General features: G+C 36.2%; 1 protein-coding gene across 2 annotated transcripts in view; it reads right to left on the bottom strand.

Annotated features, from left to right (window-relative positions):
• The window catches only part of MSRB3 (methionine sulfoxide reductase B3), a 186,150-nt gene that overhangs the window by 147,739 nt on the left and 12,447 nt on the right, over positions 1 to 25,964 (bottom strand). Inside the window, exon 2 of one of the 2 annotated variants that reach the window (XM_012444913.2) lies at positions 7,151 to 7,277. The exons of the other annotated variant lie outside the window; for it this stretch is intronic. Coding sequence (XP_012300336.1) covers positions 7,151 to 7,226 — 76 coding nt within the window. The 5' untranslated portion in view covers positions 7,227 to 7,277. The remainder of the gene's footprint in view (positions 1 to 7,150; positions 7,278 to 25,964) is intronic. 2 annotated transcript variants of the gene reach the window in all.

Here is a 25,964-nt window from a genome sequence, read left to right as displayed (position 1 = left end):
AAAACAAAGATTCCTGGGGCCAGAAAGCAAGTTGGTGGTACAAACAAACTAGTAAATACAGATCAAGTGTCTAATCTCTTTCTTCATCAATACCAATAACATGATGAGAAGCTCTGAAATTTGCTGTAATATCTAAAATTTGCAGAAGAAAGATTAAAATACTATTCAAGTGGAATATAATATAAACAGTCTCACTCTGTAGGCCAAGCTGGAGTGCAATGATGTGATCTTGCTCACTGCAATCTCTGCTTCTGGGCTCAAGCGATTCTCCTGCCTCAGCCTCCCAAGTAGCTGGGATTACAGGCACCCACCACCACGCCTGGCTAACTTTGTATTTTTAGTAGAGACAGGGTTTCACCGTGTTGGTCAGGCTGGTCTCAAACTCCTGACCTCAAGTGATCTGCCCACCTCGGCCTCCCAAAATGCTGAGATTACAGGCGTGACCACTGCACCAGGCCTCAAGGTGTATTTTTACAACATGCATTTTTAAATGACTAATACAAGTGTAAATATATTAAATGTTTTTTAAAATCTAGGAAATTGAAATAAATGAAATGAGGATTTAAAATTTTCAAGTAAATAGTTCAATTCAAACGAAAAGGCACAAAAGGTAATTTCAGATAATTTGCCACTGCATCTTAATACAATCTATTTTAAAGAATGTTAAACTACACTGTACCTAGCAGAAGCAGTCATGAGAAATTCAATCTCTAAATAAAATATTTAGATGAAATTGTAAACTAGGAAAGGATGATAGTAAAAATTCATCAAATATCTATCCACAATGTTAGTGAAACTGTGAGTTGTCATTCATGACTCATTCCTTCATTAAACTTGTGTCTCTTGAGAGCAAGAGTTAACTCATTTGAACAAACCTTTCTATAATCTGTTACATAACATTATTGTGAATATGTTTAGATAAATAAGCATCGAATTACCTATATGATTCCTCCAAAATCCATATTGTCCAGATACTCTAACCCTGTAGAATTATCATTTATTTTCAGAATTTATGTTTTACACACTTTACGGTCATTGTTAACTAATTAATTTCTCAAACAAAACTAAAATTTACCTTTTTTGTTCATGCCTATTTAAACTCTCTTGTTACTGTATCTTATAATTCTTAATGTATATAAAGAATGTATTCCATATTTAACAGAAAATCAAAAGAATCCACACTTAACAAACCATATGCCCAACATCTTATTCATACAGTCTTATTGTTGTATAACAATTTAGCCTTAACTAATATTCATCGTCCACAGATAATTAAAAATTGATCTGGTAATTATATGCTGCACAGCAACTTTTCAACATTAACTAAAACTTTATTATATCATAGAGCTACTAAAACAGTGTGTTTTAGAAAAATATAGGTGCACAGAGTACTCATTAATCAACATTTTAAATATAATTTTTCTTAGTCTTCTAAAATATTTTCATTCATGCAAAAATTGATTCATGCTTAACAGTCAACATGTTAAACTAGTAACGTTTTCAATATTCTATAAAAATTCAAAACAAAGCAAAACAAAATGTGAAATTTAATTCTTGGGTGGTCTGCTGAAGAAAATTTAACTGCATATAAAACTATAAATGACTGTTAAATCAGCTATTTGGATACAAGATAAGTTAATTTATGAAAACTTGTTTCCGTTTATAGAAAGTCTACACATAAAAGACAATTTCATTGAGATGTCCAAGCATAAGGGAGTTAGAATTCTATTGAAAATGGAAAAAGGTTTTGTGCTCTACAAATACTGTTTGAACATAATATAAGCAGAAAAATTTGTGGTTTATAAATCCATATGTTCTTAACTGGATATTCTTTATATAATTTTGTTTAAGTTTTCACAATGCACCTATGTGCTAATATCAATGATCGTTCATGCTATGAAGGAATGTAAACCTAGTGCCATCTACTGGAAAAAGTGGATACCATTTAATCAACTAATTGCAAATTATTTTGTGAATTATGAAGTGAAATTTGTATATCCTTTTTTTTTTAACTATTTGTTTCCCTTTAAAAAAAAATCCTCTCCACAGCATTTTAATAAAATCAAGGAAGTTAGGTAAGATAAAGTTAGGTCAGAGGTTCAGTAAGAATGGTGAAATTGGAAAACTGAGGGCATTAATCTGAACACAAGGGACAGAATTCCTTTGGTGACACCAATACAGAAATCAGAAACACTGCGTTCTGATGAGAGATTCATATTAGGTTCATGTGTATCTTTTAGAACAGATGTTCTGGACATGTGGTCAAAGAGGCCTCCTTGAAGAGTTGCAGAAGACCTAACAAAAAATTTCTTGAGATGATGTGAAAACATGTGTAGATATATACATGTCTTTTCTGGAAATAAGGTCATAACTTTTATCAAAGCACTATGTAGGTGGTCCATATTTTTCATGACCCAAAAAAGGTTCTGAAAAACTAATATAGAAAGTCAATGCATTCAGTAAGTGAACAGCACACTGACGACTTTGATTATTTTTTAAGTACATCAATTCTATTAATGAACTATTACCAGCTCAAACTTGAGTAAGTACTTATTACTTACACACGTGGCTTTAATGCATATCTGTAGTATTTCCTTTTTACAAATGGAGACTTTAAAGTACAATAAACAATAATTTGCTGCAAAGAAGTGATTGAAAGGGCCAGAGTTCTTGATTCTTATGCTAAGTATAATACATACTTATTCACTGCCTCAAACAGTTTACTACTAAAACTCAAACTGTTTGCAAGAAAAGGTAAAAGCAATTCTGGATAATATGCACTGAATCTGTTGCTACTTTTTGTTATTTATTTAGCTACAATGTGATTTATGCTTATGGCATCCCCTATATTGTATTAATGCAATAAAGTGAGAAAAAAATTGTTAGACAATAAATTCAGAAGTAAGCCAAACTATGAACTTTACTTTTAATCTTCCCCTATAAAGGAGATTGAAATAAATTTGTATTCTCTTACAGCTATGACTTCACCTATATATAAATGTTCCAAATGTTTACTGATTCATTTAACAAATATTTATTAAGTGCCAGGCACTGTGTTAAGCTCTGGAGCCATAAGCCACTGATTACCAGTTATACAGATGATAGTCAATGACTTTCTAACATCATTTGCAAAATATCACTAAGACTTCTAATTGCTACATTAGAAAACTATGATATATTTATAAGCTACAGCCATGTGACTCTTTGATTCATAGAAACTATTAAATATGCCACTAAAGTCAAGTAAGAATCACAACCACATATTATGTGTATGATGGTAGAAAAGAAGTATTATTTATTACTGTAATTAGTACTATTTAGACAAATTTTGTTTCACCTTCACTTGGCTGAAAGCTACCATGATATCTAGTCTAAACTACAGTTACACTTAATTTTTATCTAGCATTAAAACTATGTATAAAATTGTGCTTCCTAATTCCTCCTCAGATAATGCTTCAGTCTTGATTAAGAGGCAAGGAAGTCTAATGTTCAAACATGGAAACTGTGTCCTCCCCACACAACCCAGCAGACTTCTCTGTAAGTTCTCAGCATTAGTTAGTACCGAGTTTTAAGATCTGATTAACCTAAAGCCAAAAGTAAAAATAAGTGACAGTTAATAAAAATCACAGAATTTAAGAACTAAATAGATTATCTAATTTTAATTCCTCATAAAGATGAAGAAACCGTGATCAAGAAAAGTTTATTGTTCAAGGTCACCCAAGTTAAGGAAAGAGCTTTGGTTAGGGTTTTCTAACTCCTAATCCAGTGCTCTTTTTAATACGTAAAAGAAACTGTTGTAAGAAATTAAGAAAAAATTCTGAGAAAGAAAAATTACCTTTAATTACAAACATGAGTGAACCATAGCTCAGATGCACTTAATAAGGTCTAAATTAAAACTATACTTTATTAAAAAAATAAGAAGTAAAGAAAGTCAAAACTGAAAAATAATAGATCACTCTTCTGGGATATGGCCTTCATGCAGGTCAATCCAGTTATAATCAACTTTAAGAGCCTGCGCCAATTATATTTTAGTTCTGGAATTATTTCATATTGAATAATACTCAAAATTAGTAGTGTATTGGCTAGGGAACAGCCATCTTTTTGAGATTTCTGTTGTAATGGTTTTGACCAGCAACAGTATATTAAAGCAAGACTTCAAACTTCCACCTTTACTTCCTATATTTCCAGTTCTGGCCTCTTCTCTCTCTAACCATACAAAGTAATAAGGACTAGAATTCCTATTTCAATTTCATCTTTATTTTTCAAAATTTAAACAGTTTGTTTCATTACTGTTGAGGTTAATTTCTTCAACATTACTATATATGTAACAGCAAAATCCTGTTAGAGAAATTAATGATGATAAAGATTTTGCTAAATCCAAGATATAAAAAATGTAGACACTGAAAGACTGACTTTCATAACTTTAAAAACTAAGTGGTGCTTGAATGGTCAAGAAACTGTGGAATACTATTCTAGCCAATTCATTTTTCAAATTAAAATGAGTTTACAAGCCCTAGATAAGAAAGATGAGAGTTTCTTTGGGCTTTTACCACTACTGGGTAGTAAGAATAAAAGAAATCTGTTGTATATTTATTGGACTTGAATTCTGGTTCAGCTGGATGTATAAGTAAAATAAAGAGATCAGAACAACAGATCAGCATGGTTATTTCTCAAACATAAAGTATATTTGTGAGTCCCATGAAAGTAAAAAATAGTTACATGAAACATAGGACATATTTTAAAGTTTGAAAAGTCTGTTGTATTAGAAAAACATAAATCTATATTAATACAAATACATGAATTTCCATATTGAACATAGTGAAGGCATACATGATGTTTAGTAAATGCTAGCCACAGTTTTAAGTACTTTTCATGTCCTAATCTATTTAATTCTCACAGTAACCTTTTCAGGTAGGTACTACTGTTATCCCCATTTTACAAACAAGGAAGCTAAGGCACACAGCTAATCAGTGGCAAAGCCAGATTTTAAACTCAGTCTGACCCCAGACAGAATTTGTTGTTTCAGCACTGTACCATAATGATTGACTTCTTAAAAACTATCAGCTTTGTGGAATTTATCTTTAAATCATTTTGTTATCAAAATTTAAAGATACTTATATTTCAGTTAAACAAGCTCATTATGAAACCCTTTAATCCTTGACTGTCATATCTTGAAGAATACATTGTTGACTAATGTTGCTTCTATAAACATTTAGCCTCCTCTCTATTTGGCAAACCCATGTTACAAGAACTATGCTGGATACTTTTACACATTGAAATTTTTCCAGAGGAAAACATCATTATGGATAATCTAAATAACCTCCATAGCCCATCTGTGATATGTACTGTACAGCAATGAAAAAGTTCTGCCTCGCACAAGAACTTGTGGTTGAGGTTCTCCCTCAAGATCATATACAATTCGACAGACAAACCTTGCCGGTTCTACAGCCTGAATCTCTCCCAATTATAATCTTTCTTTTCAACTCTACTGTAATGACCACAATCAAGGCTTCAGCACTTCACATCTCCTTTCAGCCTCAGACTCCTCCAGTACACTTTACAGTGGCAGTGCAAGGGGATGTGGGGCCAAGGGGCATACTGAGAAGAGTGGTTGGGGCCTCTATGTATTAAGCTTCACTAGACCCTCATGTCACCACAAATGGACATAAAATCTACTTTTTAAAAAAGTGTATTTGCTATTTAAATATAGCTTCAAGACAAAAATACCTTCCTCTGTCTAATCAAGTTGCCATACCAGCCTCTCTCGCAGAAACATCTGGAAAACCAGCACTGACCTCCTACAATACTAAATGAATAATCTTTGTAAAATGCAAATGAAGTCATATTATTCCCATTCATCTCCCCAAGATTTAAATTCCTTAGAATATTATATAAAGTGCTTCATGATTTGGCTACCCTTCCTTCCTTACCTCATCTATTTTCCCTTGCCCATCCAAACAAGCCATATGAATAACTGTATTTCTCTGAACATGCCTTGCTCTTTCAGGCCTTCATGTTTTCCCATGCTACTCCTTTTGTTAGAAATGGCATCCCCACCACCCTGCTTAGAAACCCAACTAACTGGTGCTCCCAGTCTGAGATTCAGCTCAAGCACCATATTCTCCATAAAGCCCTCCTTAAACTTCAGAGATCATCCCTTCCTTCCAACATTTCTTTCCCTTAAAGAAAAGATCTGGGACCAACCTCCTCTGAATTACCATAACACACCAAGTATAAATACCTCTAGTCTAGTCAGGTCAACATAATTCAATGGTCCTCTCACAGTTTCATTTCCACCTTGTACTTGTTGAAAAAACTCAGCTTTACCTTATTTATCACTGTATCCTCACTGCTTAACACAATGCCCGGCACTCATAGTTAACATTTATTGAGTTAGAATTAAATTCTCTATACAATGTAGTAACATATAGGTACACTAATAGAAAAATGTAAACAATATCAATAATCATGTTCACAGAAATAAAATACTTAACCATTGTGGTTTTCATAATAAAATTAAAATATTAAGCTTATGATATAGACATATAAAATTTAGGACTTTCACATCTCACTTGTTTAAATTCTTAAAATCACATTTTTAAAACGTGCAGTGATTCTAATTTAAGAACCCACTGATGCATATTACTTCTGTTTATTTGGTCATTGTTAAGTATAACTTTTTTTCTTTTTAACTACAATAAATTGGTAACTTAATTATGCTAACATTGTTCATTTTCATTTTTTCCTAAAGGAATGGCCACAAGTGGAATGAAAAGCATTTTCATTATTCTTGATGAATGTCCTATTTTGTGTGATTTGGGGCAGTTTCTCACTCAGACTGCCAGCCTCTTATGAACGTTATGATTTGCAGATGTGTAGTGTGCATTAAAGAACAAGAAGATATCATGAAATATTAGTGACAATTATACACTGGGCAAGGAAACTGGACAATGTTCCAAAGGTTGTAAGGATTGTGGAAATGAATGTTACTCAAAGCAGAGTGGTGATTTATAACCAATTTCCGTCTTCAAATTAGGGCTCAAGTAAAAGAAAATGAAATTTAGCAAAGCATGATGGTGTATCATTTCCTGCAGCAGAAACACCCAGTTGGCCCAGTGCCTTCACTATGTACAGTACAACAAGCAGCGACCTGAGGGAAGCCCACAGGCTCGAAGGGCTACTGGCTGGCTCTTTGTCACCAAATGCAGCAGGTTGAATGCAGACATCACTGTGATATCTTCACCAACAAAACGAGAAGCAAAGAACAGGGGCAAGAGCTGAGTAGGAGAAAAAACAAAAACAAGAAAAAACAAATTAAAACATCACAAATATTGAACACATTCATTGCACAACTGATGGCTACAGTTTTATCTGGAACTGAACACATGCACATATTGCTAATAAATTTCAAATGCCTATTTTTCAGCCAGTGAGCTTACTTTCAATCTAGCTTTATTTGTATCTTAGAGATAAAATACACGCTATGTAATAGCAGTGCAATCTGTGAACACAGTTTGCAAGAGGTTGAGAAAAAAGAGGAAGTTTAAAACAGTTGAAAGGAATTCGTATTTACTGAGTTTGTACCATGTGACAGGAACTGTCTGGAGCCTAATACACACATTGTATCATTTAATTCTTACAATAAACCAAGGAGGTAGGTTTTATGCCCCAATACATATGTGAGGAAACTGTGACTCAAAGGTCCAAGGGCACAAAGCAAATAACCAGTGGAAAAAGGACTAGAAAACCATAGACTGCAGAGTCATGTTCTTTCTTTACACCATGCTGCCTTCTAGCAATTATTGGCAAATCTCCCTCCCTGGAGAAGGCTATAAAATATCATAAGATTAAGAGATACATTTTGTTAGAATTTCATTTTGTAAAATAGAGAGCCAGAAAACCTAAGGACAATTAAGACACTTCACTTTCAAAACAGCATTAAGTTTTAATAAAGCATGGCAAATATGAATTTTCATTTAATTGTATGATTTAAAACTTCTAGGTCAATTCTGTGAATAATATTCATGATTTAGTAATAAAAAGTGTAAAATGTTTTTTAATGTATTTGGAAATGAATTAATTTTGTATTTGGAAATGAATTATGTGGAAGAATCTAAAAACTGTAGAAATTAAACTTGAAAGTTCAATTCTTAGGATTTTCTTAAAAGTTTTGTACAATATTTCAATTGATAAAGATTAACTTTAAATGGAAATGGAAAATATTAGATTAATAAACTTCATATTTGTTATTTCAAATTATCATTTTAAGTGACTTTAACCATTAAATGTCCAAAAATTAATATAAAATTAATGTCTTATTCATTTCCTGAACACTTCCCCTGCTCCCCACCCCAAAATAAAAGTCTGTTCCGGACCCTTCCGACCTCCTTGAAGAACAAACATATAATAAACAGTAATATATTTTACTAAATCACTGTGGAGTATATCTGACAGAAATCTGCTTGTATTAATATGCCTGAACTCTGACTTCCCCAAACTAACCTCACTACAAGACTAAAACATTTTTGTGTTACTAACTGGAGACAAAGGGGAGGAAAAAGGAAGGCAAGTATCACAATGCACAGCCTGAAAGAACCATTAAACATAAATAAACATGTCATTTTCACGAGTGACTCCAGAGCAGGGAAAAGAGAGCATTCCTTTGGAGCAGACTACCGCACCGACTAATAAAAGATCAAAGGTCTATACCTCACAACACTATAAATAAAAATGTATTTTTTCCTTGTGACCCTTCTCTGTGAGGAATAAAGTGCACACGGTAAATGTAATTACTTAGCAAAGCTGCAGCCTCACTGTGCTTCCACAGCTGACCATAAAACGTCTTCCTATTCTGTTTCATCAACTCCTGTACCAGGCAGCCTGGGCGCCTACCGACCACTGTAGCCATCTGGCTTATGTCAAAGCCAGTGCACAGGAAGAGAGGCAGTGATGTCACTCTGCATGCAGGTCAGGGAAAGAACAAAGATGCATTCTACAATTAAATGCTGAGGGCCACAAATACCGGGAGCCCTCCAGCATGACATGACTGTGTGATTTAATATTCTGAGTTGCCTGTATTTCTACCCAAATAGCCAGAGCTCCATCTAGTGGCAAATTAGTTTTGCCCAGTTTTTTGAAAACAGAACACCCAAACAGTATGACATTAGTGCCAACAAAATGGGGCAATGACAATGACTGCTTTCAGAGCAGTCTAGTTTTTATACTGAAGAATGCAAAAAGCACAGTTTTTCACACTGTTCTCCATTTTCTAATCCTACAAGGAATGCATTTCATAGGTTAGGATTTGATATTATCTGAATTATTTTAATGCTTGCATGGATAGTAGAAAAGGAGTGAAGTTTGCAAAATGCATGCAAAGTGGCATTACTCATAAACCACTGAAAATACGTAGCTGAGATGGAAAGTGAAAAACAGTTCAAAAAACAGATGTATGCCTCTGGATGCCCTGGTTAAATCAAACTCATAATATTACACTTCCACAGAACAAAAGAATCATAGTTAATATGGCTCTAACATGTATTTTTATGCTGAAATGTTTTAACAAAATTATTTTTAGCTCATGTTTTCCACCTCAATAATGTTTACACTTTAACAAACAGAGCTAAAATACATATGTTACCGCAAAAGATGGGATATCACAAGAGATGCATGTGATCCATGGACACAGACTGTCTGGGTTTGAATGCTAGTCATGCCCTTAACCAATTCTTAACCTTGGACAACCTGCTTACCCTCTCCAGGCGTCAGCTTCCTCACTTATATGATAATTATTAAATAAGTTAGTTGGTAAAAAGTACTTGGTACAACTCTTGGCACATAGTATATGCTCAGAAATGTTAGTTACTATTATTATTTAAATATGCCAAATATTTGCTGCAGTTTTAATTGTATGAATTAGAAAATTTTAACAGTCCATTTATATCTACCCTTACTTAAAGTTAGCAAGCTATTCTCCAAAGAATCTTATTTAGGGCAGAAAACTACTACTTGGTAGATTTCCACAGTAAATTATCCTAAAGAAAACAATAGAACAGAGAAATCCTAAAGATAGTGGTTGGCTGTGCACAGAGCATATGCCATGCACTACTCTAAGCACTTCACATTTATTAGCCTTTTAATCCTCACAACCTCATGAGGCATATACTATCATTTTCAGATATAGAGATATACAATATCTGAAATAGTATATCTATTTCAGATATACTATATCATTTTTAGATATAGAGACTGAGGCATAGGGAGGTTAAGTAATTGGCCTAAAGTGTTACAGTTAGTAAGGGACAGGGACCTTAAGTAATTGGGTAATCTAATTTATACATGTAAACTCGGGCCATTTAGCTCCAATGCCAGTGCTCTTGACCACTACACAACTGGCAATGAAAAGCCTCAGGATGCACCAGCCAACTCTAGATATTCTGATTCTATGTTTCCCTACTAGGTAATGTGATAAACATGTAATAAAGAAACTTAATTCAAGAAGATTACTTGATGGCTAGGTGAGGTGGCTCACACCTGTAATCCCAGCACTTTGGGAGGCCAAGGTGGGCAGATTACTTGAGATCAAGAGATCCAGACCAACCTGATCAACATGGAGAAACTAAAAATAAAAAAATTAACTAGGCATGGTGGCGGGCACCTATAATCCCAGCTACTCGAGAGGCTGAGGCAGGAGAATCACTTGAACCTGGGAGGCAGATGTTGCAGTGAGCTGAGATTGTGCCACCGCACTCCAGCCTGGGCAACAGAGCAAGACTCCGTCTCAAAAAAAAAAAAAAGGTTACTTAGAGATTCTCTCCCTTGACACTGAGAGGAAAAAACAGGGAGTTAAGGAGGTGAAAAGCCTGAGACATTCTCAGATTTCTAGATTTGATCTTTCTAGTTCCACCATATGCAACTTCAACTTACAACTAACTGTCCCTTATAGTTAGTAAGGGACAGGAACTTTAAATAATTGGGTAATCTAATTTATACCTGTGAACTCAGGCCATTTAGCTCCAATGCCAGTGCTCCTGACCACTATACAACTGGCAATAAAAAGCCTCAGGATGCACCAACCAACTCTAGATATTCTGATTCTATCTTTCCCTACTAGGTAGTGTAATAAACATGTAATAAGGAAACTTAATTCAAGAAGAATTCACCTTCAAATTTTTTCTCTAAATTCCTTGGATATACCTTCAGAATCTGTAAAGCTAACTCTACGTTAATCTACCAAAACTTCAGTATGTTGATAATATGGTAATTTTGAGGACCAAACAAACAGCTACTTCCACTCCCAGACCCCCTAAATTCAAGTTTCAATTTGTTAGCTTTCTTCCATTTGTACTCCCTGAACTGCCTGAGTGAAGACCATTGCCAGAAACAATCCTAGTCCAAAAAGAGGCAAAAGCTTAGCATTAAACACCCTGTAGAAATCAGCTTTGAGCAAGGATCACCAGAAAATCCATAATTCTCCAAGTTTATTCTCAACTTCTTCACTTTTGCATTGCCTTTTATTCAATTAACTACATGGATGAATAACATTTACAGATAATCCACCTGCCTTGGCCTCCCAAAGTGCTGGGATTACAGGCATAAGCCACCACACCCGGCCTAATCAACATGTTATTTTTTAAAAAGCCAGACAAGATGTCTCATGAATCTTCCTAATCTCCCAAAATCTCTGGTAGATAATTTTGAAAATAGTGGATATTTAAAATACTGAACCATACCTAATGAGCAGTATCACATCATGTGTTAAGAGCAGAATTAGATTCCATAATTGTCCATAATTTCCTGCTTAAAACATTTTGATGATTCCCCATTGTATATCACAGGGTTCTCTAAACCATGTTCTGAGAAACACAAGATAGCCCTTCAAACAAGTTAAGTGATCAAATAGTCATGGAAATTCTAACCAATATAAAGGGTCTGAGAAGTCTTCAGCAAATATACCTGCTTAACTTTGTCTCAGTTGGTGCCTCTGAAATATTTTTGATCATAGAAAACCCCTTTCTCTCCTATCACCCAAACCCCAGGAGAAGGAGTGGCATTCTGGTAAATTCTTCTGAGAAAGCCCAAATTCCTAAACAAAGCACCTAAAGTATCTAAAGTTCTGCATTCAGCTGCTGCCAAACTCTTCAGCCTTTTCTCTTGCCACACCTCCACAACCCACCACATCCCACATTCCTGCCATACCAACATGGTGGTAATTTTCCTGATAGGTCAGCTGTTTCCTATTTCCACCTCCATATCTTCATTCCAGATCCCTACTATCTTTGCCACAAGTCTCGACCCCCACCATTCCTAACGCCTCCAATTCTAGTCCACAGTATAGCACCAAATATACTATCACATCCCCTGTAACAATTTTCAGGGCACTGATCTGCTTAGATATCTCCCTCTTCTAGATTATAAACCCCTTAAGGACAGTGACAGTGCCTTTCATCCCTGTATCCCAGTACCTGGCACATAATAGTCATTCACTTATCCAGTGAAATACTATGAAAAAGACTGACTATATGGAATTGGTTGTTCAGGATCATCATTTCCAATGCTGCTATTTCTGCCATTTCAACTGCGAATAGTGCTTAAAGGTAATAATTTTAATTAAAATCTATTAGTTATACAATTACTAGTTCCTATGAAGAGGTGGAAAGTTGAAAATATAACCTGACTTGAAATCCAAAAAAAATTCAAATGCCCTATTTTGGTCAAAAATCTCTTCTACTTCATCTCCTCCATGAATTCTAACTTCCAAAAATTTGATTAAAGTTAGTCTGCTAGGGTTTTGTCTTAGGTTTATCTTTTTTCCCTTTTACTTTCTTCCCTGTAGTTGAACAATAATCTTCCAAAGAAAGATAGTATTAAAAGGAATCTAGAGAACTCACAAAGTTGATAATTAGCTCCAGAATAAATTAGCTGATTGTACTAGGGGTTTTAAAGTGTCAAACATAAAGGTCAAATCCCTTTCCAATAAATGCCAAAGGAGTATCTACATCAGTGGTTTTCACAAGCTAGTAAAATGCTCCCTTCCACCACACCCAGAACTATAGGAGCCAAGAGTTTTGAGTTTTGTTAAATAACAACCAAAAAAAGTCTCAAAACCCTAATCTCACCATAATAGCAGAAAAGACAGATTACGTGGACACCAAGAACTAGAAAGCGATCTCAAGATTCAAAAAAAAACATTATTTTAAGTAAAATATATTTAGTTTTGTGGGGAAAAGTTCTATTGTTGCTCTTTTTCATGGTATTATGAACAGAAAAAACTTCATCATGGGAACCACTAATCTAAGTGTCTACTATAAAGTTCTATAAAAAAATCTTTGTTTTTATCAGCACAGTGCCTAGCAGTTTATGCTCAAACGGTGTTTGTTGAGTGAATTGATCAACCATTTAACTACTGCTTGAAATCCATAGCTCATTGGCTAGGATTTGGCATTCCTTTTGTTAAACAGAGATCCTTTTGTGATTGAATTTAAGAAACAGAATCCTGGCTATTCAGAATGCTTAGTTGATCTTTGAAGTGATTTTAAGAGATAAATTTTTTTTAAGTTACTCAATTCACCTATATAAATTGCTACTACATGGAAAACAATGTATCAGGTGCCGATGAACATGCAAAGATGTAAAATACAGTCTGTGCTGTTAAAAAACATATTACCGGCCGGGCGCGGTGGCTCAAGCCTGTAATCCCAGCACTTTGGGAGGCCGAGGCGGGTGGATCACGAGGTCAAGAGATCGAGACCATCCTGGTCAACATGGTGAAACCCCGTCTCTACTAATACAAAAAATTAGCTGGGCATGGTGGCGCGTGCCTGTAATCCCAGCTACTCAGGAGGCTGAGGCAGGAGAATTGCCTGAACCCAGGAGGCGGAGGTTGCGGTGAGCCGAGATCGCGCCATTGCACTCCAGCCTGGGTAACGAGCGAAACTCCGTCTCAAAAAAAAAAACAAAAAAACATATTACCTTAAGTGGGAACATGAGACATAAGCTAAATGAGTTAACAGAGGTAGAAAGCAAGTGTTAGGGAATTTTAGAGGAAAGATAATTGCTTCCAACTTTAGAAAAGAGAGTGGCAGGGATATATAGGAGTTTGGAGAACCAAAGAGAAGCTGTATGAAGACTTTTTATTTCTATTCTTTCATTTCTATATCTCTAGGGTTACCCATTCTCAAACTTTTTGATCTCAGGATTCCCAACACTCCCCAAATTTATCAAGGACTCCAAATACCTTTCGTTTACATCATTATAAATATCAATATTTACTTATTAAAAATTACAACTAAGAAATTTTTAAAATATTTGCTTACTCCATTAAAAATAATAAAAAATAATTTACAAAGTGACTATTCTTAAAATAGTAAAACATTATTTTAACCTGAAAACTTAATTTATAAAAATGGCATCTATAGTAAAAATTAACTGTATTACCCAAAATAAAAATATATGTATAATAAAAAGTTTTATATTTTTGCAAATCTCTTTAGAATATCTAACTTAACAGAAAACAACTGAATTCTCCTCTCTGCTTCTGCAATCATGTGTTGTGATGTGTTGTTTTGGCAGAAGTACATACATGACAAAAATCTGGACTCATCACACAAATAAGTAGTTGGAAAGGGGAGGAATATTTTAATAATGTTTTCAGATAATTGTATGTTTTATTCTTTGTTATCACACCAAAGATCAACAAATGGTAGTCTGAAACCGTAACAATGAACCTCATACTGTTACATTAAAACCCATTGGTCTGTCTTGCATTTTGAATGGACCTTCTAACCTTGCATGATTTTGTAACATCCTGCACTGTTCATTTGGAAAATATTGGTTCACTGAGTGATACAGATCTTTCATATGTTGAAACATTTCATTACATGATATCAAAAAACATACTCATTAATATCATCACTGATTTCATCAGAAAAGTTTTTAAATATTGAGAAGCTGTCAAGTACACAGTTGGAGATGCAAGTTTTCCAAAATTTCCACGTAAATTTTACATATTCTTACAACTTCAACCATCACTTCTTGATAGATGAATACAAAGGTCTAGCACCAACTTTGAACCAAGCTCTAATGCTTTATCTGCTAACATCTACCAGATAGTAATTACATCAACTTGCATTTTCGTACATGTTATGATAAAGTCTTACAAACTTATAATAAAGCCTTTAGTCCCCCTGTATGCTGTTATTTAATATTTGCATGTATACATCTTTGATGAGATTAATGATAATCATTTTTGAGCACCTGTACTGTGTGTATGTGTATCTGTGTGTGTCTTTCTGTATGTGTGTATGTGTGCAACCTCATTTAATCCCCACATCGACCCTGAGATAGGTATTCCTATATGTAGTAGGCATCACTACCCTGTACACAGTATTTCTGGCTCTCCACCTTCCAGGCACATGGTAGAAATGCACTTTTTGGCCCCCTTGTGGTGGGTGGGAACATGCAGCCAGCTCTGGGCAATACATTGTGAGTAGAAATGATGATGGGTATTACTTCTAAGCCAGAGCACTTAATTGTTGGTGTAAGACCCTCCAGAGCTTTCTTTCCCTCTGCAGCAGGGACCAGCAATATTCTATTATTAGATGGTGGCTGCTCCTTTAATCAAGATCCTGGGATAAGGAGATACGGAGTAGAGCTCCCATCTGGCCCACAGTGAACACACAGTACAAACAAGAACTAAACCTTCAGCATTCTAAGCCATTGGGATTTGGGGGCTATTTGTTCCAACAGAAACCAAAGTTTAGAGAATTACCTGCTTGAGGTTATATGGCCAGTAAATTATGGAGCCAGAATTTGAACTAAAGTTTATTTTAATCTCTTCTACTACATTACAAACTCCTCAAGGGCAGGGGCCCTTGTGCCCCTAGACTGATGTCCTTGTTTTAGAAAACAACAGAGTCCAGAAGGATGAGAAGTCTAATGCCAAGGACAGTGAGACCATTTCCAAAATTCCACAGTTTCTCTCTCATTAGTCATCCCTTCTATCCCTAAATATCCCAAAGAGATTCTTAATTTAGTCAGAAGATACAGCTGCCCTCTCATATTCAAACATTAAAGGCCAGGAGACAGCTACTTTACTTTGATCACTCAGAGCTCACAAACTGTCTCAATATCAAAAACTAAAGACTTTCCTCAGCTGCAAAACTGACTGAGTAGCTTCTGGTCACAATAAAATGACTATGTGAAGATCTTATTTCCTGAAGCCACTGGAAGCTTCCCGGACACTAAGCACATTCACTGCAGCTTTCTTAGTGATCTAACAAGTCAATACCTAAATCCAGACCTTACAGATACAACGTTTGATTTTAAATCAATCAACAAATACAAGGAAAATCAATCCATTTGCCATGATTCTAGAAAAATGTCTGTTCCTTCCAACAGCTGAGATCATGACCCTGGAACTAAAGAGAAGGAACTATGTTATAGCTAACATTGTGACCTGGAAGTAATCAATGTGTACACAGTCATAACAATATAAGCTTTTAGAGGTAACCTATGGACAAATATCTGGCTGTGACTTCAGAACAGACTGTGAACATTAGCAGCTTCACATTATGAAACAAAAAGTATATAGCAACAAAATGTAAAGAAGGCTGGAAAGAAAGGAAAGGAAAGATTCAGAGTATCAGTGTCCTCTGCTTATGAAGTAGAGAGTTTAGGAGACACCAACTAGACTGGAAAATGCTAAATGATGCCTAGAATCCATGGTACCTTCTTTATATTAGTAATGGAACCCCCTGAAATTTTAGCTGAACATACAGTCTCATTTCTCAGCTTCCCTTGCAGCTAGATGTTAACATGATACTAAGTTTTGGAAAATGGAATGTAACTCAGTATCATGTATGATCTTTTAGGTCACCTCCTTTAAAGACAAAGTTACTTGCTTTGCATTTCCTCTTCCCTCCTAGAAAATGGCAACAACTATATCAGCACACTTGAACCATGAGAAGGAAGGCACTTGATGAGGAAGACAAACCTAACAGGTCATGAAGCAAAGCTATTCACCAGCCCAACCTTGGACCACTATGTGAAAGGGAAACTTCTACTTTCTGTAAGTCACTCCACTTGTATCTCTTTGTCAGAGCCACTTAGCCTATAGTCTGTCAAAAGTCTAACAATTGTAGACAGCAAGGTGAAGAGATAGCCGATAAATACTTACATTTTGTAACTGATTATTATCTGAAACTGATGCATCAATAAATAGCACTATATTAACCAAAATTATGAAAATAAGTACTATAATAATGATTTTAAAACATGACTTCAGAGAAGTGAGACAGAAATAGAAAGAGGTAGAGTTGTAGGCAGTTTTTTCACCTTACTTCCCCTGTACCAAGAGCCATGTGCAGGGTTTTTTAATAAAAATAAAGCTTATACATGAAAAAAAGATCCAGTGCCTCAATGGACCATTTTATCTAAAGAAAAAACCTGCTAATGCAAGCTGACTAAATCCTATGCCTAGGACTATAAACTACAGTACCTATATCTATCACTAAAAAATATATAGCGTCAAATCATATTTCGTATATTTTAAGTCAGAACTTTGCCACCCATTCATGGAGTAAAAAGTTTTAGCAGGCCGGGCGCGGTGGCTCACGCCTGTAATCCCAGCACTTTGGAAGGCCGAGGCGGGTGGATCACGAGGTCAAGAGATCGAGACCATCCTGGTCAACATGGTGAAACCCCGTCTCTACTAAAAATACAGAAAATTAGCTGGGCACGGTGGCGTGTGCCTATAATCCCAGCTACTCAGGAGGCTGAGGCAGGAGAATTGCCTGAACCCAGGAGGCGGAGGTTGCGGTGAGCCAAGATCGCGCCATTGCACTCCAGCCTGGGTAACAAGAGCGAAACTCCGTCTCAAAAAAAAAAAAAGTTTTAGCATTGGAAACTACTAGTAAGTAAATGCTCTTGTATCTGAATTTTGGCATCCCTCCCCATAAGTTTACATACTGTTGCAGAAAATAGAAAATTATTAAATAAAATTATAATGATGGCTTGCATCTGATACGGCAGATAAAAGAGAAGTTTTATGAAAATGGACTCCTATATTCCACTAAAAAGTATATTTAATCACTTCTATCAACTACCCTTTGACATGATGTCGGGCTTAGGAAAGAGGATAAGTCCTGAATGAGATCATAAAAGTAAAAGTAATAAAATATTTCACACAGAGGGGAATATCACGCACCGGAGCCTGTCGGGGGTGGGGGGATAGGGGAGGGAGAGATACCTAATGTAGATAATGGGGGGATGGATGCAGCAAACCACCATGGCATGTGTATACTTATGTAACAAGGCTGCACATTCTGCACATGTACCCCAGAACTTAAAGTATAATTTTAAAAAAAGAGAAAATATTTTGCAAAATTTCTACTTTGTCCTACAGTAGTTTTCTTCATGAATTTTAGGTGATTAAAAGATGTTTTTAAAAGAATCTGAGCATTCCATATCCTCTTCAAACTGCTTATCGTATCCAAAACTCAATTCATTTCTTACTTTCTTTCTTCACTAATTTATTATTCTTTCTGCATTTCCTTGTTAGAAAGTAGTCCCATCAGCATGGTGTGCCTATAATTCCATGCTCATGCCTATAATCCCAGCACTTTGAGAGACCAAGACAGGAGGCTCACTTGAGCTCAGGGGTTTGAGACCAGCCTGGCAAACATGGTGAATCCATGTTTCTACCAAAAATACAAAAATTAGCCAGGCGTGGTGATGCACACCTGTGGTCTCAGCTACCTGGATGGCAGAGGCGGGAGGATCCCTTGAACCCAGGAGATCAAGGCTGCAGTGAACCAAGATTGGGCCACTGCACTCCAGCCTGCATGACAGAGTGAGGCCTTGACTCAAAAAAATAAAAAAATCAACAACAGTAGACCCATCTATCCAGGCACTAAAACCACAGACCTGGGAGTCACCCTCAATTCCTTTCTACCATAACCATTCATATCCAAACGATACTATGTGCTGTCAATTTTATTTCCAAGATACTGCTCAAATACATCCCTTTCATCGCCCATCTATAATCAGTAATGGCTTCTTATTGGTCTTCCTGCCTCCAATCTAATTCCCCTCACATTCACCCTCCACACTGCTGCAAAAGTGCTGTGTGCTAGCTCTGACCATGCCATAAACCTGCATGACATGCTTCTATGGCTCATTAGAACCCACGGGGGAAAGACATCCAACCAATGCATTCCTGGTATTCAAGACTTATCAGGTTTCTTTCTTTTCCTATGTATAGAACTTCAACCAACACTCTCTGGTACACTATATGCTTCATGAACTTTCTTGTCCCTTATTTTATTTTTACTACATCACATGATGCCTAACCCTTAGCAGGCATTTAGTATTTGTTAAATAAATATAACATTCTGATGATAGCCAACCATTTATAGTTTCCCATAGGCCTTGGCTATCCTCACCATACCATATCCTCCATCTCATGTGCATAATGGACTCTTTATTTTTATTTTTATTTTTAATGTAAATTCCAGGGAACATGTGCAGGATGTACAGGTTTATTACACAGGTAAATGCATGCCATGGTGGTTTGTTGCACCTATCAACCCATCGTCTAGGTATTAAGCCCAGAATGCATAAGCTATTTTTCCTAACACCCTCCCTCCCCCACCCCACCCTCCAACAGGCCCCAGTGTGTGTTTCTCCCCTCCCTGTGTCCATGTGTTCTCATTGTTCAGCTCCCACTTACAAGTGAGGATATGCGGTGTTTGGTTTTCTGTTCCTGCATTAGTTTGCTGAGGATAATGGCTTCCAGCTCCATTTATATCCCTGCAAAGGACATGATCTTGTTCCTTTTTATGGCTGCATAGTATTCCATTATTTTTTAACTTTCAAACACAGTTTAGGTATCATCTCTTCTGGGCAGGATATTATTCACAAATCATTTATATTTAGGATAGATTTAGATACAATTTCTTTCACAGTTGTCCCCCACTTTCTTCTCCCTATCACTTCCATTAGAAAATAGATCAGTTCTTCATCCACACTACTTCCTACTTCAGGATCTCTATTACTGCAGTTTGAAGTTTAGGTTCATAAATCTGTTTCTCTTATAAACTCCTTGAGAGTAGTCAGTGGTCTTTCACTTCTGGAAAATAAAGGCTCAATAAATGTTTTACTATCACTGAACAAATGGCACTTCCTGTTTTCCCCCATCTTTGCGCATAGTGTCCTAGTTCTTTGGGACTAGGGTCCTGTATTGCTGCCTAGGCAGTGCAGTATACAGGAAAAAGTCCAAACTGGGTTCAAATCCTGACTCTATCACTTAACCAGCTGATATATTTTAAGCAATTTAGTTACTCTCTAAGATCCTCAGCTTCCTGCAGATCTCCACAGACCCTCAGTTTCCTTACCTGTATGATCATAACGTATACTTCATTAAGTTTTGGAAGAAATGAGAGAACGTTTTTGAAAGCATCTAGCATCATGCTCAGTGAGTTTTACTTCCCTTACAAAGATTAAAAAGTCAGGAGGTTTAAAAGAGAGAGAGAATGTATGTATGGAAGAAAGAGAGAATGTATGTATGGCTGTGGTGCACGCATGCATATGAGTGTTAGAGGGTTTAATTAATTTAGTTTTGCACAGGGAAAGGATGAGGTGATTGTCTAACACACAACTTAACTAAGATTACTTTTTCCATTTCAGCAATTATGTTTTAGCAACTGTCAGAGAAATCATTACATTTGACAAAAGAAATTTCAAATCTTGTGACCAACGATTTCGGTGAATCATGTAGGGTGATCTAACATTGTGTATGTATGAAGCAAATACACTAATAAAATAAGTATTTGACAAAATTAACTGTTGGTCAACTCCAATGTGAATAACACAACAGAAATTATAAAACATTTGTTGCAATTCAACTAAAACTGACAATATCGCTCACTCTCATTCAAAAACAAATCTGTTCTAGGGCTTATAACTAATTTTGCATTATGACCCAATGAATTATCTAGGACATTACAGGCCTTGAATTCCTAGCAATAACCTTGCGTCTAATATAATTTGTCACCTGAATTTGTAGTAAATTCCTTTGTTCTTAGGTTGTTATTCTGTATAGAATGCTAGCAACTTAAAAGAAAAAAAAAGAATGCTAGCAACTTTTTATATTCCATAATTAAAATGCTCTTTGCTTTAGGTTATTCTAAATGGAATTTTCCGGCTTCCCAATTATGCGTCTTTGGAATCCTCTTATCAATTAAATGTTGTTTTGCAAGGGAGAGTTAACATGTTATATAATAGTCTTTAATTTCCTCAGATAACAAACGGGCTCAGGAAATAAACAGGCATATATCTTTCCCTATCAAAAAGAAGAGAGACATCAAAAATATACTCTAGCCAAATGATGTATGACTCAAATATCCTTAAGGATAGTTAAATTAACATATAAAAGTTGTGGTGGTAGTCACTGAATGCAGTAAATGTATGATTTAATGAAAAAGATAAAAATAATCCTTAAAAGGAAGAACATATAATACAAAAATAGTATAGAATGATCTATAAAATAAGAACTATTCAACAACAGTCACGTGGATCTACAGGCCCCACTCTAGCTAACAAGGGCAAGGCAGAGAAAAAGACAAGAATCCTAAATTTCTCCTATAGAAAAGAGTCAAATGCTACTACATTATTTATTTTTTCAATTTAATAATTAGGTAAAGCTCAATGATGTTTTTAGACACTTTTTCAAGGTCATAGAACCAAAAATAATCCCTATGAAAGATAAAAGTGAATAAAACATAGAAGATCAGGCACAGTGGCTCACACCTATAATCCCAGCACTTTGGCAGCTGAGGCAGGAGGATCACTTAAGCCCAGGAGTGCAAGACCAGCCTGGACAACATAGTGCATACCTTCCTTATATAATTTTTTTTTTTTTTAAGTAGTCAGGTGTGGTAGGCATGCCTATAGTTCCAGCTATTTAATACTTGGGAGGCTGAGGTTGGAGGATCATTTGAGTCCAGGAGTTCGAGGCTACAGGGAGCTGTGATCGCACCACTGCATCCCTGCTTGGGCAACAGAGACCTTGTCACAAAACAAAACAAAAAACCCCACAGAAACCACATGCCAAAAGATTGAAAACCAAGGTGGGTAAATCACTAAAAGAGCATAAAACTATAGTACAAAGGGTGCCATCAGATATGTCCATAACATAAAATATAAATGATTTAAATGTGCCTATTAAAAATAATGTCTCTCATATAAAGTTATGAAACAAAGAAATGACCTAGAAGGATTTTTTTAAAAAGCAAAGAGAAAAACAAATTGCTTGCACATGAATGTGCACACACGCACAAAGACAAAGGTGGCAATACAAATAAATACCTTTCAAAAGAGAGCTCATTCATGCTCTTCCTCAATCAGATTCCTATCAGTTCCCATCAAAATGATGAGTATAAAAATAAGGGAAAACCTACAACAGCACTAGAAACTAAAAAAGCATAAACCCACTTTGAAAAACTGCTGCTATTGTGCAGAGAAAATATATTGAAAAAAAGGCCAACTCCTAACACATCTCATGCACAAATATTATTACTGCAAGTCAGTGAGATTCAGCAGATTCCCAGTGGGATTCTAAATAGGAGGAAAGGCCAGAGAATAGGTAGGCCATGAGATATGGAGAGCTTAATAACTATCACAGGGTCTATCTGAATCCAACAGGAAGCACTAACAAGCACCTCTGACATTGGAAGCCACATGAAACAAGGGTTCTGTGGCAATGCTCATGCCTGGATTTCAAAGGATTTGGGAAGCACTGCCATGCCACCTCTTGAAAAAGACAGCCAACCTGAGAAATACTGGGGGCATCGTCTAGATATCCTGGGTACACTCCAATCAGAAAAAAGAAACTTCAACCCCAGAACAACGCCTCCTCATTAGAGCCTGGCCTTCAGTCTGATGCTGCTTTCTTCGCCTCTATCTGAAAGCTGCAGGACTCTGAAAGTAAACCTAAAGAAAAGTGAAACTTTCCTGTTCCCCTCTTTTGTCACATTGAAAGATTAAGACAAACACACACCAACCCAGTTAGAAGGCCTCTCATTCCCCAAACTGGGCACACCCATGCTGCATTTATTCCTCATTCTATTTAACAAATAGATGCTGGGGACAAAGCGAGATCCAAGATGCCATGGTCCCCGCCATCATGAAGCTTACATATTAGTGAAGCAAAAGACATTATAAGGATCACACAGAGGCAGAGTCGAGAAGATCCTATACAACAGAGGGATGTAATCTAGTTTGCAGGGCATGAGAAAGCCTTCCTAGAGGAAGTAACATTTAAACTAAGAGTAAAGGCTCAGACTGTTGCCCAGATTAAGAATAAAGAAAGAAGTATTCTGGACAGAAGAAAAGATGAGCAGTAGCCCTGAGATAAGAGTGTAGCTCATTGATGACTGGGAAAGAACAGTGTGGTGGAAGGTGTCAGTGGGAGCAGAGGGGGAAATGATGAGGCTGACAGGTGCAAACCTTGGAAGCCAGTATAAGAATTTGGAACTTCATCCTAAAAAGAAAGGGAAGTAAGTGAAGGAGAATAACATAATCAGATCTACAAACTAAAAAAGTAACCATGACTGAAAAGTGGAAAAATGGATGGGAGTGGCGTAAGAACAAAGGTGGTAAGACACTTTAGGAGGCCATTGCAGAAATCTAGAAATGACACAGGACATGAGATCAATAAAAAAAATTTAAGAGGACTCCAATTCTGGCTCAAGCAACTTGGCAAATAGAAGTACTTTTTACTTAGCTAGGGAACAAGGTGGGGAGGCTTAAGTTCAGGCAAAAAATGTTCAGCTTGTGATATATTTAAGGTATCTAAGACATAGCCATTTAAATGGAGATGATATAGAGGCAAATGAATATATGGACTGTGTCTCAGGAATGAGAACTAGGCTGAGGGGTAGATGGGGAGAGTTGACTAGATACAGACAGAACTAAAGCCATGGAATAAATAAGATTGTCTAAGAAAGTGTACTAAATGAGAAAAGTAAATGTCAGAGCCCTAAGGAACTTCAACATTCAGAAGTGAGTAGAAGGAGAAAGAATTAGCAAAGAAGATCAAGAAGGAGCAGAGGCCAGAGAAAGGAGAGGTCAAGGAAAGTGTTGTCCCAGAATGACAATGATGACAATAACTTGATGATGATGATGATAGTTAACACTTACTGGGAATTAACCCTGTGAATTACTGTGCTAAGTAATTCACATATATCCTCCCATTTAATCATTACAATAACCTAAGTGGTAGATACAATATTATCTCCATTCTATAAGTGACAAAACTGAGGCACAGATAACGAATTTGCCTAAAATCATATATCTAAGAATAACAGTTAGAAATCAAGAGAAAAGACAACTTCTAGAAGGAGTGAGTGGTCAGTGTATCAAATACTCCGAAGTCAGGAAGACAGGCATCAAATTGAGCTCACTGGGTTCAATGATATGAACACCATTAATGGCTTCAACCAAAACTGTTTCAGTGGAATAGTATAGATGAGTCTTCTCTTTTCCTTAGACTCTATATCAAATCAGCAAGATCTAAGTTCTGTCACCACCACTGTGGTCCAAAGCATTATCAATTCCTATCTGAACCACTGAAGTAGCCCTGAATGGTTTACCACCTCCACTCTTGGACCCTACAATTGACACACATCGGCCAGACTGATAATTTTAAAATACAGATCAGATCTTGCCACTGCCTACCTAAAATCCTCTAATTACGTCCATCACACAGAACACTATCTAAACTCCTCATAATGATCTAAAAGCCCCATATAATCTGGTCCTCCTCTTTGCCCTAAACTCTAACCCTGTTCTCTCTTGCTTCTGCCACAAAATAGTCTACTTACTCTTTCTACAACATGCCATACTGGTTCCAAACTGAGAAGAAAAGACCTGAGAATGAGGTCCTGTGCTTCTCTGGTCCATACTGTAACCTCGGACTAGACAAGTTAGTGCCTGACATGTAAGAGGGCACATATTTTTGGATGAATGGCACATAAACAGAGACAGCAAGGATGTAAGCAACTTGTGAAATAGATTGATCGTGGGGTGCAGGCAGGTTTTTGTTTGTTTTTTTAAGATGAGAGAAGTTTAAACATGTTTAAATAAGGGATATTGGGAAATTACCCAAGAGCATGGAAAAACTAAGACATTGAAAAGTCACAGAGGCTGATGTGGTCACTTTGGGAGGCCAAGGCGAGTAGATCACCTGAGATCAGGAGTTCAAGACCATCTGGCCAACATAGAGAAACCCCATCTCTTCTAAAAATATAAAAATTAGCCAGTTGTGGTGGCAGTCACCTGTAATTCCAGCTACTCAGAAGGCTGAGGTAGGAGAATCACTGAATATGGGAGGCGGAGGTTGCAGTGAGCCAAGATCATGACATTGCACTCCAGCCTGGGTGACAGAGTGAGACTCTGTCTCAGAAAAAAAAGCCACAGAATTTAGGGAAAAAAATAATTAGCTACCTTAGGAAAAAATTAAAGCTGTAAAAGAAAGTTGTGGTACATCTCTGCCAATGTTTCTTCTTCTGTAATTTGAGGGGTTCGGGTAAAACTGGTAGTTTCCAATCACTATCAAAAGGTTTCTTTTATTTAATTATTTCCCTTCATGATCTCTCTTGGTTAGTTCATACTGAAAAGGAGTTCTGATTAGCAATTATATATGTCTGATTTTAAAATTTTCATTATTTAACAGATAGAACTTACTTGAAAAATTCAAAGCTCAGGATGATTAAGTGATTCATCTAAGGTCATATAAATATTTTTCAAAAGAGGAAGGCATTGTCCAAATATAAAGAAACTAGTCCAAACTAACATAAAAAAATCAATGGAATCCATTCCAAACCACAGACCGAAGCTAAAAAACTGGAATATTTTAGAAGGATAATAAATAAGGCATACTTTTCCCACCAGTTAGGAAAAAGAAA

The sequence above is a fragment of the Aotus nancymaae genome, unplaced genomic scaffold (assembly GCF_030222135.1).
Source record: "Aotus nancymaae isolate 86718 unplaced genomic scaffold, 86718_ANA_hifiasm-v0.15.2.pri h1tg000016l, whole genome shotgun sequence".
NCBI lineage: Eukaryota > Metazoa > Chordata > Mammalia > Primates > Aotidae > Aotus > Aotus nancymaae.
Note: the sequence above shows the minus strand (reverse complement) of the source record. Positions and strands in the feature narration are given on the sequence as shown.